Below are 14,886 nucleotides of genomic sequence, written 5' to 3'. Positions count from 1 at the left end.
GTTGTAAACCATTGGGTGCTTCATTCACCTAAAAAACAAAAAACCCAGGTAAGAGGAGACTTTAAGCAAATCTAAAAACAAAATGTTGATTTGTTAAAACTGAAAGATTTTGTGAAATGGGTTTTGACTCCTGAAGTCTGGCAGTGTTGCTGGAGGATTCCTGGCTCAACGGTGGCTTCTTAACTGATCTTTCACTAGCACGCTGCATTTAGATTTTAATTTACTTCAGACTCTGGGTTTCTGTTAGAAGGAAACAAAATTACAACTTACAAGAGCATTCTGAAAACAACTGTTGGGTCCAATGGAAAATAGGAAGAGATGACATAAAGTTTAGTGAGGCTAGTGCTATTTGGATCAAAGTCTAGTAATATCTACTACATCCAACTATCGGATTTCAAATCCCATTACACCATAGAGTCATACAAAATAGGCTCCATTCGATTTCGATCTTAGATATGCAATTCGTAATTCTGACTTCATTTGTTTTCTTGGCTTTATAATGTAATCATAGAGTCTCCATTGACAATGGTACGGCAAATAAAATCCACAAAGGCTTCCAACTTGAGAAATTGGGTTTTGTCATCTATGTCATCATTGATTGTCTGTGCATTGTCTAACCAATGATTTACAATGCGAAGATGGAAAAAGGGGTAGAGATATTATGAATCTAATCAGATATAATAATAATAATAATAATAATAACACGATTTAAATAGCTGGTACCATCGTTAACTCTTTTTTTTTTTTTTTTCCCCTTGTCATTTAAATAAATTTTAGCATTAATCATACCTATCTACTCTAAACTATGGATTAATTTGCAATGTCCACTCTAAAACTATAAATTTATACAGTTTACTCTAATTCAAAATTAATTTGGAATATTCAATACACCATTAAAATTTAGTGTTAAAATCAACAAATTAATGGATTAATTGAGATGGATCCTACCTATTCTACTTCATTACATGCTTCTACTTTTGTTTGGTGATTTTCTTATCTCATAGCACAACAAGAAACATATTGTGATGGCTCATTCTATCACATTGACAAAATATCGGACCTTGGTTAATATTTACTTCTAATTGTCTTTCTTCTAAGTGTGTTTGATCACCCCTAAATGTAGTTTAGTTGTAGGAAGATTTTATGATTCATCATATTTGCAAGTCTAGAGTTATGAGTTCGAGTGGTGGCAAGTCTTACTATTATGTGGAAGGTTTCACACCATGCATGACAGGGTTTAAGTGGATCAGGAGTAATGACTTGCGATACCCATTATAAGATATGAGTGACTCTTTTTCTTTTACAACTTATGTTCGTTACGACAAGGAGAATGCTATTTAGATTGCTTATAATGACATGTATCGAACGGGGAACTAAATATTTTGCAATCAACAATCATTTTTCTTGTCACCATCTCCTTCAAAGTTATTTTATAGCTTCACTATATGCCTTCTTATCAGCAAATCTAATATCTAATACTTTTTCCCTCAAAAAAAAAAAAAAAAATTTTAATACTATATGTCTATTTAGCATGATTAATTTTACAAACTTATTTTATTATTCAGTTTATTTTTATTACTATTCATAGGTTTCACTGTACTATTTCAGTTAACTTTTACTTTTATCTACGGTATTTTTAACAAAAAATTTTCTGTTTCAACTAAATAAGCAAATTTTCCAATCAGACGCTACAGAAATTAAGAGAAAGTTAACTCCTCTTAAAAAAAAAAAAAAAAAAAAAAAGGTTAACTAAAAAATAATTAAGGTAGTTTTGCCCAGCAGTCAAAAAAATTAAAAAAAAAAAAAAAAAAAAAAAAATTGTGTAATAGCGAGCGTATAGGGTTTTTTCTTTTTCTTTTCTGCGTTTTTAGGTGGAAAGGCAAATCCTTGAACCCATCAAGTCTGAGAAGAAACTGTATGAGCAGCAGGTATAGTTTTTCATCTTTACTGAAATATCTTTGAATTTTTGCTTTCAAAGTTTGTAGCTTTAATGGATTGCTACTCTATGTAATGAACTCTTTTCCTTTCCTATCGCAAAAGATGAATGTGGGTATGGAGGAACATGAAAACAACAACGGTGACATATCGCAGAAGCCGAAGAAGCACAAGGGAAAGCACGACAAGCCAAAGCCTTGGGATGATGACCCCAACATCGACCGCTGGACCATCGAAAAGTTCGACCCTTCTTGGAATGAATCTGGAATGCTCGAAGTCAGCTCCTTCTCCACTCTCTTCCCTCAATACAGAGGTAAAGTATCAATTTTTCAATTTTTTCTTTCTGGGGTGTTTGCTCTTGATTTTGGGTTTTGATTTTTTTCACTTGTTTTCTTCAGAAAAGTACTTGCAAGAGGTTTGGCCAACTGTTAAATCTGCTTTGAAAGAATATGGCGTTTCATGTGAACTTAACTTAGTAAGTTCAGTTATCTCATATTAGTAAATACTGCCTAAAGTTTCAATCTTTCATTGTTTTACTTAGAAAGATATATGTGTTTTTCTAATTCATTGTATGATTTATTACTGGTTATAGGTTGAGGGGTCCATGACAGTTTCAACAACTAGAAAGACTAGGGACCCATATATTATCATCAAGGCTAGGGAACTTATTAGGCTTTTGTCAAGAAGTGTCCCTGTTCATCAGGTACAATTTTTGGTCTCTCCTTTTTTACTCTTGTCTGTATTTTATGAATTTTCTGTTGTGTTACAAGGGTGTGAAATAGCTATCGAGATGTTGGGTTTTGTTCTTACATTATATTAATGCCCAAGGGTGCACAGAACGATACGTAAACTAATAACTTTGCTTGACTCTTTTCTTTCCATCAAAACTATATCAGTTGAACTCTATTGTGACACGGCTGTATCATTTTGGCTGCTTTTCGTTAGTTTGTAATTTTGGTCCTTTCACAATATTTTTATGGTAGGCAATAAAAATACTGGATGATGAAGTGCAATGTGACATTATCAAGATTGGCAACTTGGTCCGCAGTAAGGTATGTTTTGCTTTACTTGCATCAAATGATTGCTGTCTGTTGACTCATATTTCTTAATAACTGAAGAGACATTTGGTGTAGAGTCTTGCGTATATGTCATTAAGCTCTTATATATCTATTATGTTGTTGTTTAAACCTTGTGGGTTTGGCAATCATTCTTTGAAGGTGTTGTTCCCAGTTTTGTGTGCTCTCACAATGGATAGAAATGCATAAATTCATTCATTGTTGGCTAGTAAGATATAAGGGGAGTTGCAGAGCTTCTTGAATGTTATATGTCGTAGAGATTTTAATGATTGAGAATTGCTGTCGGTGAATTCATTCCTAAATTTTCTTTACTCAAGTAAATGTCCCTAGGAGAGTGTGTGCTGATAGAATGAGTTGGAGATTCAACGGGAGTGCTAGCTTTGATGTTCGCTTATATTATGTTGCCTTAACAGATGGCTAAGCAAGAAAACAACAATCTCCTAATCTTCTGAAATAAGAACCAACCTAATCACATCTCCTGGACAATTGGAAATCCTTATTGATCAACAAATCAATTAAACAACTACTTGTGAGGCATCAACTTTGGCTGGGACCGTTGGAATTACTAAGCTGGCAACAGAGGTCTTGCCACATGGCCTTAGGACACAACGTACACCATATGATTCTGTGCATGGTAGTTTGAGAGTGTGATTGTATTTCTCCGAGTACACATCTGGTGTACTTAGTTTTGTTTTTATTAATACAATTTTTGGTTACTTATCCACAAAAAAAAAAGGATTCTGTGCACGTTAACATAGCGAGAACTTCAATATAATCATAAAGCATAGAAGGTCTACTTGGATTGAGAGACAGCCAATGAAATAATGATCACCACTCCTTCCAAGTAAGCCACACTTGACATCTAGGAACCACTTTCCATACTCTTGCTTTGAAATTTTGGGGTTGTTGCCACCAACCTTGTGGTGCGGACACCACATGATGACACATCTGTTGGGATTATCTTTATCACTTATGTTATCTTTATTTGGGTTTATCTTTAGTATTGGATTAATATTTGAGATTGTTAGGATTATCGTACTAGTATTTGAGATTGTTTAGGATTTGTTTAGGAGAGTTTATCTTTATCATTATGATTCCTGGAAGCTGTATATAAAGCTCCAGACGGTTCCTTTTGTATTTTACAGATTATTATTATTATTGAGATTATTTTCATTGATTTTTTTGGTGGTGATTCCAAACACCTTAGGTGGGAAGCCTAAGGTTTTACGGTGGGACTAATCTAGGTGGGAAGCCTAGGTTGTCCTACATCAACTTGGTATCAGAGCCCAACCCGATCTCCCCTTTCAGTAACCAAAATCACGACTGACATCCCACAACCACATTCACCATCAACAAACAAATTAACCTCCAGACATGCCATTACTCAAATACTTACCCCATGAGATTTGCAAACCAAAACAACCCAAATCCCTACCTCACGAGATCTGCAAGCCAACCCCGGCAATCCGTATATACCCTGCAGCCCCACATGAGTTTTTCATTCCCAAGCCAACAGAGAAGCCAGCAACACCTCCCAAACCGTTGACCACCATCCGTGCCCGCCTCTGATCACAGAAAAAAAATTTCAGATTCACAACTTCACTCCCACCAGATCAGAGACAGAGATAGAAGAGAGTTGAAAGCCCACCATCAAAGCCGCCGATCCCACCGATAGAATGATGCCGTCGCACAACCCGCTGCCGATACGCAGTCACTTCGCTTCCACCATACCGCTTCTCGGGTTCGGAGATCTGACTCACCAGCTCCGATCTCCACCTTCAAGTGCCGCTGACAGTCATCGCCGACGAGCCCAGCCATCTCTTCGCCGTCGACCCCAAAGATGCTTCGTGCTTTGCTCCACCACTTCTTCTCTTTTAGTTTCCCTTTGTTTCTCTAGTTTCGGTGTTTAGTTTTTGGACTTGGCAGATTACATGTTAACTTTATATTCTAGTTCTTTCTTTATTGTATTATTATATTAAAAAAAAAAAAAAAAAAAAAAAACTCAGGTCAGATTAAGCAGAAGCTTCAGGAAGGTCCAGTGCACTCCACGTGAAGACCAACAAGTGAGGCCCAATTTCCCCATTGAGTAGCGTGACCCACTGTCCAGTGAGGCCCAGATTGTTAAGTCAGCCCAACCAAGGTGTGGACTTTCCAAACTTAATGGATTGAAATGCACTTTCAGATTTAATATCAATATGTCTACTATGTGCCTCAAACTTTACCTTCAGTAACATGCTACTGCCTTTGTCCTTTGTTCTGCTTAAATTTTCACATGAATTTATTATTTTAGCTGCTGGTTTATTTTCTTTCAGTATTTTATTTTAGCCAAAAAAAAAAAAAAAAAAAAAATCCTTTAAAGTAATTACTTCTCAGTATTAGTGGTTGAACTAGCCTAATCACATTGTCATAATTAGGTCCTTTTTAATTTAATTCTTGTTGAAGCTAGTACTGCTTGAATGCAACAACCTTGGAATTCATGACTTCTCTTCACATATAATTTAACTTGAGTATTATCCTTACTATTCACTTGCTAGAATTAGTTTGTTGATCTCTTTGCATGCATTTGCGTAGTGGTCGTCTAGTAACTAGTTCTGAAGAACAGTCTAATTCCAAATCAGAGTCTAGTTCTGAACCCCAGTCTAGTCCACAATCCCGCCTAAACATGGATCCTCCTCCCCAAGATGAATTAAGACAAGCCATTGCAGAGCTTACTGCCCGTCTAGGCCACTTAGAGGCTAGGTATGACGAGGAAAATGCACATAATGGAAGAAATAATAATAGGCATGGCCCTCACCCTAGGCAAGACCATAGAGACAATGAAGACAACTCCGCTAAGCATATCAAAGTAGAGGCCCCTACCTTCGATGGTGTTAGGAACCCTCAGGTCTACAATGATTGGGTGCGAGAGATGGATCAATTTTTTGAGTGGTATGAACTGTCTGAGGATAGAAAGGTTAGGTTTGCCAAAATGAAACTTGTAGGAAGAGCAAAACTCCATTGGGATAGTGTTGTCAACCACCTCCGTAAGACCCGCCAACCACCCATAACTCTTTGGGAAGAAATGAAGGCCAAGCTCAATGAAAAGTACTTCCCAGTCTCTCATCAAGGCAACTTGTTGGATCAATGGCATGATTTGAGACAAGACAATAGGTCTGCTACTGAGTATGTAGAACAATTTGAAGAGTATAGGATACGTAGCAATGCAACTGAGGATGAGCCAATTACCTTGAGTAGATTTAGGAAAGGCCTCAATTATGATCTTCAAAGAGAATTGGTGGCTCGACAAATCTCAACTCTTGATGATGCTTATACCTTAGTGCAAGATTTAGAGCTGATCCCTAGGCCCCAAGGTGGAAGAAGATTTGACAATCGCATGTTGCCTCACAACAATTTTGATGGTCCTCAAGGTAGATACCTCCAAGGTACCCAAAATAGGCCTTATCTCAACAACAGACCCTTACACATAGAAGAAAATCCTCAGGGTAGATACCAACAAGGTCCTCAAACTAGACCCAATCCCAACAATAGGCCCTTACGCCTAGAAGACAAAGGGAAGGGTGTGGTTAGAGAGACATTTAGGCCAAATTCTAGAATCCAGTGCTTTAAATGTCAAGGCTTTGGTCATATGGCTGCCCAATGTCCTAATAAGACTTTGTTGATTGAAGAATTGGACGGAGAGGAAGAGGTAGAAGAAGTAGTCTATGAGCCTAACATTGAAGACATTGTAGAAATAGGAGAGGATGATCCCACCCAATTAGCTTGCATTAGAGCCCTACCATCTTTTGATAACCTCAACAAAGGTAGTCTTGATACTCCTGTAATGAGTGTTGTTAGGTGTGCTCTAGCACAGTCCGAAGAAAGTGATGATTGGAAAAGAAATACTATCTTCCAAACCTTTGTCAAGTGTGGAACCACAAATTGCAAGGTTATCATTGACAGTGGAAGTTGCATTAATGCAGTTTCTTCTAAACTTGTCTCCCTCCTAGGTTTGAAGTTAGTTGCCCATCCTAAGCCCTATAAGGTTTCTTGGGTAGATGATTCATCTATCACCATCAAGGATAGGTGTCTTGTTCCTATTCATATCCTCTCATACAAGGCTCAGATTTCATGTGATGTGATTCCAATGGATGTAGGACACATAATTTTGGGACGACCATGGCTCTATGATTTAGATGTCACTCTTTATGGTCGCTCAAACTCTTGTTCCTTCATGCACAATGGACAAAGGATTAAGCTTAACCCAGTCAAAACTAAGTTTGTTAGTGCAAGAAAGGCTAGAGAAGAGCCCAAAAAGCAAAGTATGAACCTCATTAGTCCAAAAGAACTTGAAAGAACTGTCAATCAAGACTCCATCATCTTTGCTTTGGTTGTTAAGGAAATTGCACTAGACAACTTTGAAGAACCAAGAAAAGAAGTACGGTCAGTACTTCAAGAGTTCCAAGATGTTTTCCCTAAGGAGCTTCCAAATCAATTGCCTCCTATGCGTGATATTCAACACGCCATAGATCTTGTCCCGGGAGCAGCACTCCCAAATTTGCCCCACTATAGAATGAGCCCTCCTCAATATGATGAGATGGTTAGACAAGTGGATGAGCTCTTGCACAAAGGATTTGTGCGTGAAAGCTTAAGCCCATGTGCAGTCCCTGCACTCTTGACCCCAAAGAAAGATGGATCCTGGAGAATGTGCGTGGATAGTCGCGCAATCAATAAGATTACTGTGAAGTATCGTTTTCCTATCCCTAGGTTAGATGATATGTTTGACATGATGTCAGGAGCCACAATCTTTTCGAAGATTGATTTGAAAAGTGGATACCACCAGATTAGAATTCGCCCAGGTGATGAATGGAAGACTGCTTTTAAGACAAAGGATGGTCTATATGAGTGGCTTGTGATGCCTTTTGGGTTATCAAATGCTCCTAGTACTTTTATGAGAATGATAACACAAGTACTAAGGCCTTTCATGGGCAAATTTGTGGTAGTGTACTTTGATGACATCCTCATTTATAGTAACTCAAAAGAGCAACATTTGGACCATCTTAAACAAGTTTGTTCCACTTTGAGGAGAGAAAACTTGTATGCCAACCTAAAGAAATGCTCTTTCTTCACTGATAGTGTCATTTTCTTAGGTTTTGTGGTTTCATCTAAAGGAGTTTCTGCTGACCCACAAAAGGTCAGAGCCATAGTGGATTGGCCTGAACCCAAGAACATTCATGAGGTTCGAAGTTTTCATGGGCTTGCAACTTTCTATCGCCGCTTCATACGCGGATTTAGTACAATCATGGCACCAATCACTGATTGTATGAAGCAAGGTGAATGCCAATGGTCCAATGCTGCTGGTAAAGCATTTCAAGAAATCAAGAAGAAAATGACAGAAGCACCGGTGATGCGCCTACCAGACTTTGATAAGGTCTTTGAAGTGGAATGTGATGCATCTGGTGTAGGCATAGGAGGGGTTCTTAGCCAAGACTGTCACCCTATAGCTTACTTTAGTGAGAAATTAAATGAGGCTAAGAAGAAGTATTCAACATATGACAAAGAACTCTATGCTGTGGTACAAGCTTTAAGATATTGGAGCCATTATTTGACACCCCATGAGTTTGTCATTTATTCGGATCATGATGCTCTTCGCCACATCAATTCCCAAAAGAAATTAAATGCTCGGCATGTCCCTTGGGTTGAGTTTTTGCAAAGATTCTCTTTTGTTTTGAAACATAAATCTGGTGTTGAGAATAAGGTAGCTGATGCTTTGAGTCGCCGAGTCACCTTACTTTCTGTGATGAGCACAAAAGTCATAGGGTTTGAGAAGTTGCAAGAGGAGTATGAATCTTGCCCAGATTTTGGAGAAGTGTACACTACACTTAAGACTGAGCATCTGCAGGTTGTTGATGATTTTATCCTCCGAGATGGCTACTTGTTTAAAGCCAATAAGCTTTGTATTCCCCGCACATCAGTTCGAGACTTTTTAGTTTGGGAAGTACACGCGGGAGGCCTTTCAGGACATTTTGGACGTGATAAGACAATTGAAGTGGTAGAGAGGCAGTTCTATTGGCCAAGTCTTAAGAGGGATGTTGCCAAAATAATTGGTCAATGTCGTCAATGTCAACTGGCTAAGCATTGCAAGCAAAATACTGGCCTTTACACTCCTTTACCAGTTCCATACCGTCCTTGGGAGGATATTAGCATAGACTTTATACTAGGTCTTCCCCGTACCCTTAGGAAGTTTGATTCCATCCTTGTAGTGGTAGACCGGTTCTCTAAGATGGCTCACTTTCTTCCATGCTCTAAGACTTCTGATGCATCTAAGGTAGCCAAGATTTTCTTTGATGAGATTGTTAAGTTGTATGGGTTGCCTAAATCAATTGTATCAGATAGGGATGTTAAATTCATGAGCTATTTTTGGAAGACACTTTGGCACATGATGGGAACAAAGTTGAAATTCTCCACAGCATACCATCCTCAAACTGATGGTCAAACTGAGGTTGTCAATAGGAGTCTAGGAAATCTTTTAAGGTGTCTCATAGGTGAGAATGGTAAGACTTGAGAATCTATACTCCCTGTAGCCCAATTTGCTTACAATAACTCAGTCAATAGGTCCATAGGTATGAGCCCATTTGAAGTTGTTCATGGTTATACACCTAGGAGACCTTTAGACCTTCTCCCAATGTCCTCACATGATAGGGTTTCTGTGTCTGCGGTAGAGTTTGCTAGTCACATGCATGAGCTGCATAAAGAGATCAACAAACGAATTCATGCTAGTAATCTTAAGTATAAGACTCAGGCTGATTTACATCGATGTCATTTAGACTTTGATGTAGGAGATTATGTTATGATTCGTATCAGGCCTGAACGGTATCCTTCAGGAACCGTTAAGAAACTGCAGGTCCGCAGTGCTGGCCCATTCAAGGTATTAAAGAAACTTGGACCTAATGCTTATGTGATTGATATACCTTCAGATTATGGTATTAGTTCTACTTTTAATATTGCTGATTTACTTGCTTTCAAAGGTCCAGCAGTTATTCCCTATGACCCTTTTGATGATCCTCTCTCTTCTTCTTTGGCTAATCCTGTCCCTAGCCCTACACCATCTTGTTTCCAAAAGGCACATAGAGATATTATTGATGTTATTTTGGATGAGCAGTCTCTTTTCACTAGGGATGGAACAGTTCAGCGCTTCTTGGTTCGCTGGCGAGGACGGCCTGATTCTGACTGTACATGGATCACCAGAGAGGAGTTGCAGCAGCTTGATCCTGCTCTTTTGGAGGCTTACTTGGATACACTTGCTACCACCTCATCTCTACCTCCTATCACTCGCACATATGAGCGTCGACGGAGGCGCCATGCTGATCCAGTGAGCTTGTGGCTTGATGGAGTTTGTTCTGATGTCACTTGATCCTTATGAGCTTTACTCGACGGGGTCGAGTTTCTCCCACCCCAGGGGAGTTGGTGCGGACACCACATGATGACACATCTGTTGGGATTATCTTTATCACTTATGTTATCTTTATTTGGGTTTATCTTTAGTATTGGATTAGTATTTGAGATTGTTAGGATTATCGTACTAGTATTTGAGATTGTTTAGGATTTGTTTAGGAGAGTTTATCTTTATCATTATGATTCCTGGAAGCTGTATATAAAGCTCCAGACGGTTCCTTTTGTATTTTACAGATTATTATTATTATTGAGATTATTTTCATTGATTTGTTTGGTGGTGATTCCAAACACCTTAGGTGGGAAGCCTAAGGTTTTACGGTGGGACTAATCTAGGTGGGAAGCCTAGGTTGTCCTACATCACCTTGCAACATACCTTTCACTATCTTAGGCATCACTCAACTTTCAGTAAAAAGCCGGAAGTATGAAGTTCCATAATTTCATTGCCTCTGGACAATGAAGCAGCCAGTGATTACTCATTATTCTTACACACACCACCAATCTGCCAGCATCATACCCCTTTTCACTAAGATATCTTTAGTAAGGAATTTCTCCCAAGTTGCAAACCCCACAAAAAGAAATAACAACCTTATTTGGGACTCTCACCTGCCAAATAGCCTCCAAGGGAAATCTAAGCAGCCAGCACCTCTCAAAACCTCAAAAAATTAATGGACACAAACATTTCTTCCCAAAATCCAAAACAACTTGTCCTCCACACCTGTTTGGATGGGGATTGAATAGAGAGTTTGGAAAAAATGAGCAAACTTATTGAGCTCCCAATCATAAGCAGCTCACATGACAGCTGTATGATTGTTTTAATAATGTGAGGAATAATAATATACAAAAAGGTCCAACATTTATTCAGTTAGAAAGAAATCAATTTATTGATAGTTTCCAAAACCAAAAGTTTATGGTGTGGGATAAGTTGTGTCCCTGTTCTTTTATCCCCTCAGTTTCTGTTATATGAATACCACATTAAGATTTATTTACCTGTTAATCTATGAGCTTTTCTTGATACAAAAATGTTGCAAATGACATGAAATGTTGTACTTTTGTAAATTTTAAATCAATTCTTGGGCTTTGGTCTAATTTTGGAGTGGTGTGCAGGAGCGCTTTGTCAAACGAAGACAACATCTTGTGGGTCCTAATTCTTCCACTTTAAAGGTGTGTACAGTGAATACATTAGCAAAAAACTGAAGAAAAAAAAAATGTTCAGTTAATTGGCTGGCATGTTCACATTGTCATGGTATGTTGTTAAATGTTCTTTTAATTCGTTTTCACTAGCTTAACCCCAATATTATTGAGGTGCAGGCACTCGAAATACTGACAGGCTGCTATATTCTAGTTCAGGTAATTGTTAGTTTGTTACTGTTCTTTGTTGTTTTGGATGTGCCACCATTTTTTGGTTGCTCCCATTCCTTAGCATAAAGTGGAGAATAAAGAAATGAAGGCTTTATATTTTTTCTTTGATATGTATAGGGGAATACAGTTGCTGCTATGGGTTCATTTAAAGGTTTAAAGCAAGTTAGGCGGATTGTGGAAGACTGCATAAAAAATAAAATGCATCCTGTATACCATATCAAGGTGAAAGCCTGGCACTCTGTTTCTACTGTAATTGGTGTTTTCTTTTGAAGACCTTTCAACTTAGTTATTTACACCTGAAGATCTATCAGCATTCTCAATCTCTCTTTATCTCCTCCCTCCAAACATTCTCTTTCTTGTTTAGGTTCTTATGATGAAGAAAGAGCTTGAAAAGGATCCAGCACTTGCAAACGAAAACTGGGATAGATTTCTTCCAAAATTCAAAAAGTATGGCATCTACTACACTTTTTGTTGAATATGGATAAAATCACTTTCTTTCAGTTTATTCTGTCCAATATATTTCCCATATTTTAAATTACTCCTGTAACTTTTATTCAGGAAAAATGTTCAGCAAAAGAAGGTCAAGACTAAAGAGAAGAAACCATATACACCTTTCCCTCCTCCACAACAACCTAGCAAGGTGAGAGAACTGCTTCTAGTCTCTACATATTTTAAATTCGTACAAGAAATTCAATGCTTTGATAGAAATTAGGTTACTTGTTGCTTTGCTTTTAATTAGGTACATATCAGGGTTTAAAACCCTTTAAAAATATTTTGAATATTAAGGATTTTTTTTTTTTTGTTCTGATTACTATTACTGTTATTTTTCATTTTTGAATCCCACCTACCCTTTATTCTCTCCCATACTTGGTTCCCATGGTAAATATTTTGAATTATCAATCATGTTTCAACGTCAAATTTCCGCCCCCTGTTCTGCTTTGTTTGGACATTGCTTTATGAATAGAGATGCTGATGTTCTTGCTAATTTTAGTTGGAGATCGTGTGGAATTTGCTAGACTTTACTTTCAGCAGGATTTTTATTGATCCTGCTCTATGCATAATAGAACTTCTTCCTCATCTTTTGTTTCTTTAATTTGCTATCTCATCTAAGAGGAAAATTGGCATGCAATGTTCTATGGTATTTTCAGATTGATGAACAATTGGAAAGTGGAGAATTCTTCATGTCTCAGAAAAAGAAATCAGCAAAGACATGGCAAGAGAAGCAGGATAAGCAGGCACAGAAAACTGCAGAAAACAAAAGAAAAAGAGAAGCTGCATTTATTCCCCCAGAGGTTGTATCCTGAGGCTCTTTCACTTGATCACCTCCATGTTTTTTACATTTGAGACGTGCTCTTACTTAATCTCACTTTTATCTCAATGAATTCTTGTCATTTTGGTTTGACAAATCTCAGGAGCCAAGAAAACAGGATACAAAGTCTGAGGATGATAATAAAGATGTGGCAGCCATGGCCATGTCTCTAAAGGTATATAAACATCAAGATTTTTGGGTTTTCTTACTTTCAAGGACTTGTCCATTTTACTGTAATTGATTAAATTGGTTGGTTGTACAGAAAAAGGCAAAGGACTTTGGGAAGCAAAAATTGAGTGAGAATATCAATGCTGAAGCTTATATTGCCACAGCTGGGGAACCTTCCAAAAAGAAATCCAAGCGCAGAGAAACTTAAAATATGACACCAAAGCTATTTATTGCAGTCGGTACAATGTGTTCATTGTTTGGTACCAAACTTGCTTCTTGCCATGATTCTTAGATATTAGTTAGGAAAAGTGAAATTAGAGTTCTAAAATTTTGCTGTGCATGAGAAGAAGGTTAATTTATGGATAAAACATCGACTTCAATGTCTACAATTGAGAAATTTTCTTTTAGTTCATGTCTGGGTTTGTTTTATTTGGACACTTCACTGGATAACATGTTAACTCGTACTAATCATACTATGTACTGGTGATGTTTCTAATCTTTATCAAATAATATTATTATTTATGAAAGTAAAATTTTATGATTTTTGGAATATAATATTAATGTTCAAATTGAATTACTTTTACAACAATTGAAACATTTTTTCCCTTGGCTAAACAATTGAAACAACGTACAGCAAAAGAGAAAGCAAATTTAATTACATGCTATCAAGAATAGAATAATTATTATATGCTTGAATTAGTGAAATTATAAAATATTTGTTAAATCATTTAAGAAATTGGTTTATATTCTAGATTATTCTCTTGTTCTAATAACTTGTAATATATTTGAAGTTGATTCCACAAATATTGATGATAAAGAGAGCTTCGTCTATTGATGAATTGCTCTGTTTTTCTCTCCACTCTTTTCAACGAGTTTCTGTCATTTTGTTCGAAATTCAATTGGGATTGTTCTTTTGGAGGTTGGATACAATTACTAATTCATGATCTAGCATGTACAGAATGCATGTTCATATGTTATGATATGAATATATGACCATAATTTGTTATATATGGATGCTGAGATTTCATTGATTCAGAACCAATATTCTGATAGCAAATTGAATCCACAAATTGATACAGAACCAATTCTAATAGGAATAGAATCTTCGAATTCACCAATCATTTAGCTATAGATTCTTATTTAGTGAGGATCTTTGTCTTTATAAAGTCAGATCCTCTAATTCAATTTTGTGATCTTTTATTTAAAACTCAAGTTGATTTTTTTTAATCCATCTTAAGTTTAAAGAAGACTATTAGAATATCCTATTCCTGATAGACCCAAGTCCATTATAGTTAGTCTAATTCAATTTACTAGAACCATGGCACTATCTATACTAGAATGCACCAAAATGCAGGTGCTGCACCAAACGCGTACAATACTTAAAATACTATTTGAAGTTCTGTATTGTTAGACCTAGTTCTATATAAAGGGCCCCCTTCAAATAGTTTTATGTTTGATTCAATATATAATCCTTCTTATGATTATTTCTTTAGATCTAAGAAAGGTTGCCAACCGGTTGGGAATGGAATACAACAAATTTATTGTGTTTGAATGAGCTTATTTTCATTAGTTTATTTAGTTAATTAGTTTTTATATATTTTTTAGTAA

General features: G+C 37.0%; 2 protein-coding genes across 2 annotated transcripts; both read left to right on the top strand.

The window, feature by feature from the left end:
• Positions 1 to 1,815: 1,815 nt before the first annotated feature.
• Positions 1,816 to 13,707, top strand: LOC115977658 (KRR1 small subunit processome component homolog). Its single transcript, XM_031099669.1, has 13 exons — positions 1,816 to 1,928; positions 2,041 to 2,248; positions 2,334 to 2,410; positions 2,528 to 2,638; positions 2,919 to 2,987; positions 11,547 to 11,603; positions 11,751 to 11,789; positions 11,919 to 12,023; positions 12,166 to 12,248; positions 12,360 to 12,441; positions 12,950 to 13,093; positions 13,214 to 13,285; positions 13,373 to 13,707. The coding sequence occupies exons 2-13, from the start codon at positions 2,041 to 2,043 to the stop codon at positions 13,484 to 13,486; spliced, it is 1,161 nt and encodes a 386-aa protein (XP_030955529.1). The 5' UTR covers positions 1,816 to 1,928; the 3' UTR covers positions 13,487 to 13,707.
• On the top strand, positions 9,603 to 10,466 carry LOC115977659. Its single transcript, XM_031099670.1, has one exon. The coding sequence runs from the start codon at positions 9,613 to 9,615 to the stop codon at positions 10,399 to 10,401; it is 789 nt and encodes a 262-aa protein (XP_030955530.1). The 5' UTR covers positions 9,603 to 9,612; the 3' UTR covers positions 10,402 to 10,466.
• Positions 13,708 to 14,886: the final 1,179 nt, after the last annotated feature.

Source organism: Quercus lobata, chromosome 2 (assembly GCF_001633185.2).
Source record: "Quercus lobata isolate SW786 chromosome 2, ValleyOak3.0 Primary Assembly, whole genome shotgun sequence".
Lineage (NCBI taxonomy): Eukaryota > Viridiplantae > Streptophyta > Magnoliopsida > Fagales > Fagaceae > Quercus > Quercus lobata.
This window is presented reverse-complemented; position numbering and strand designations above follow the sequence as displayed.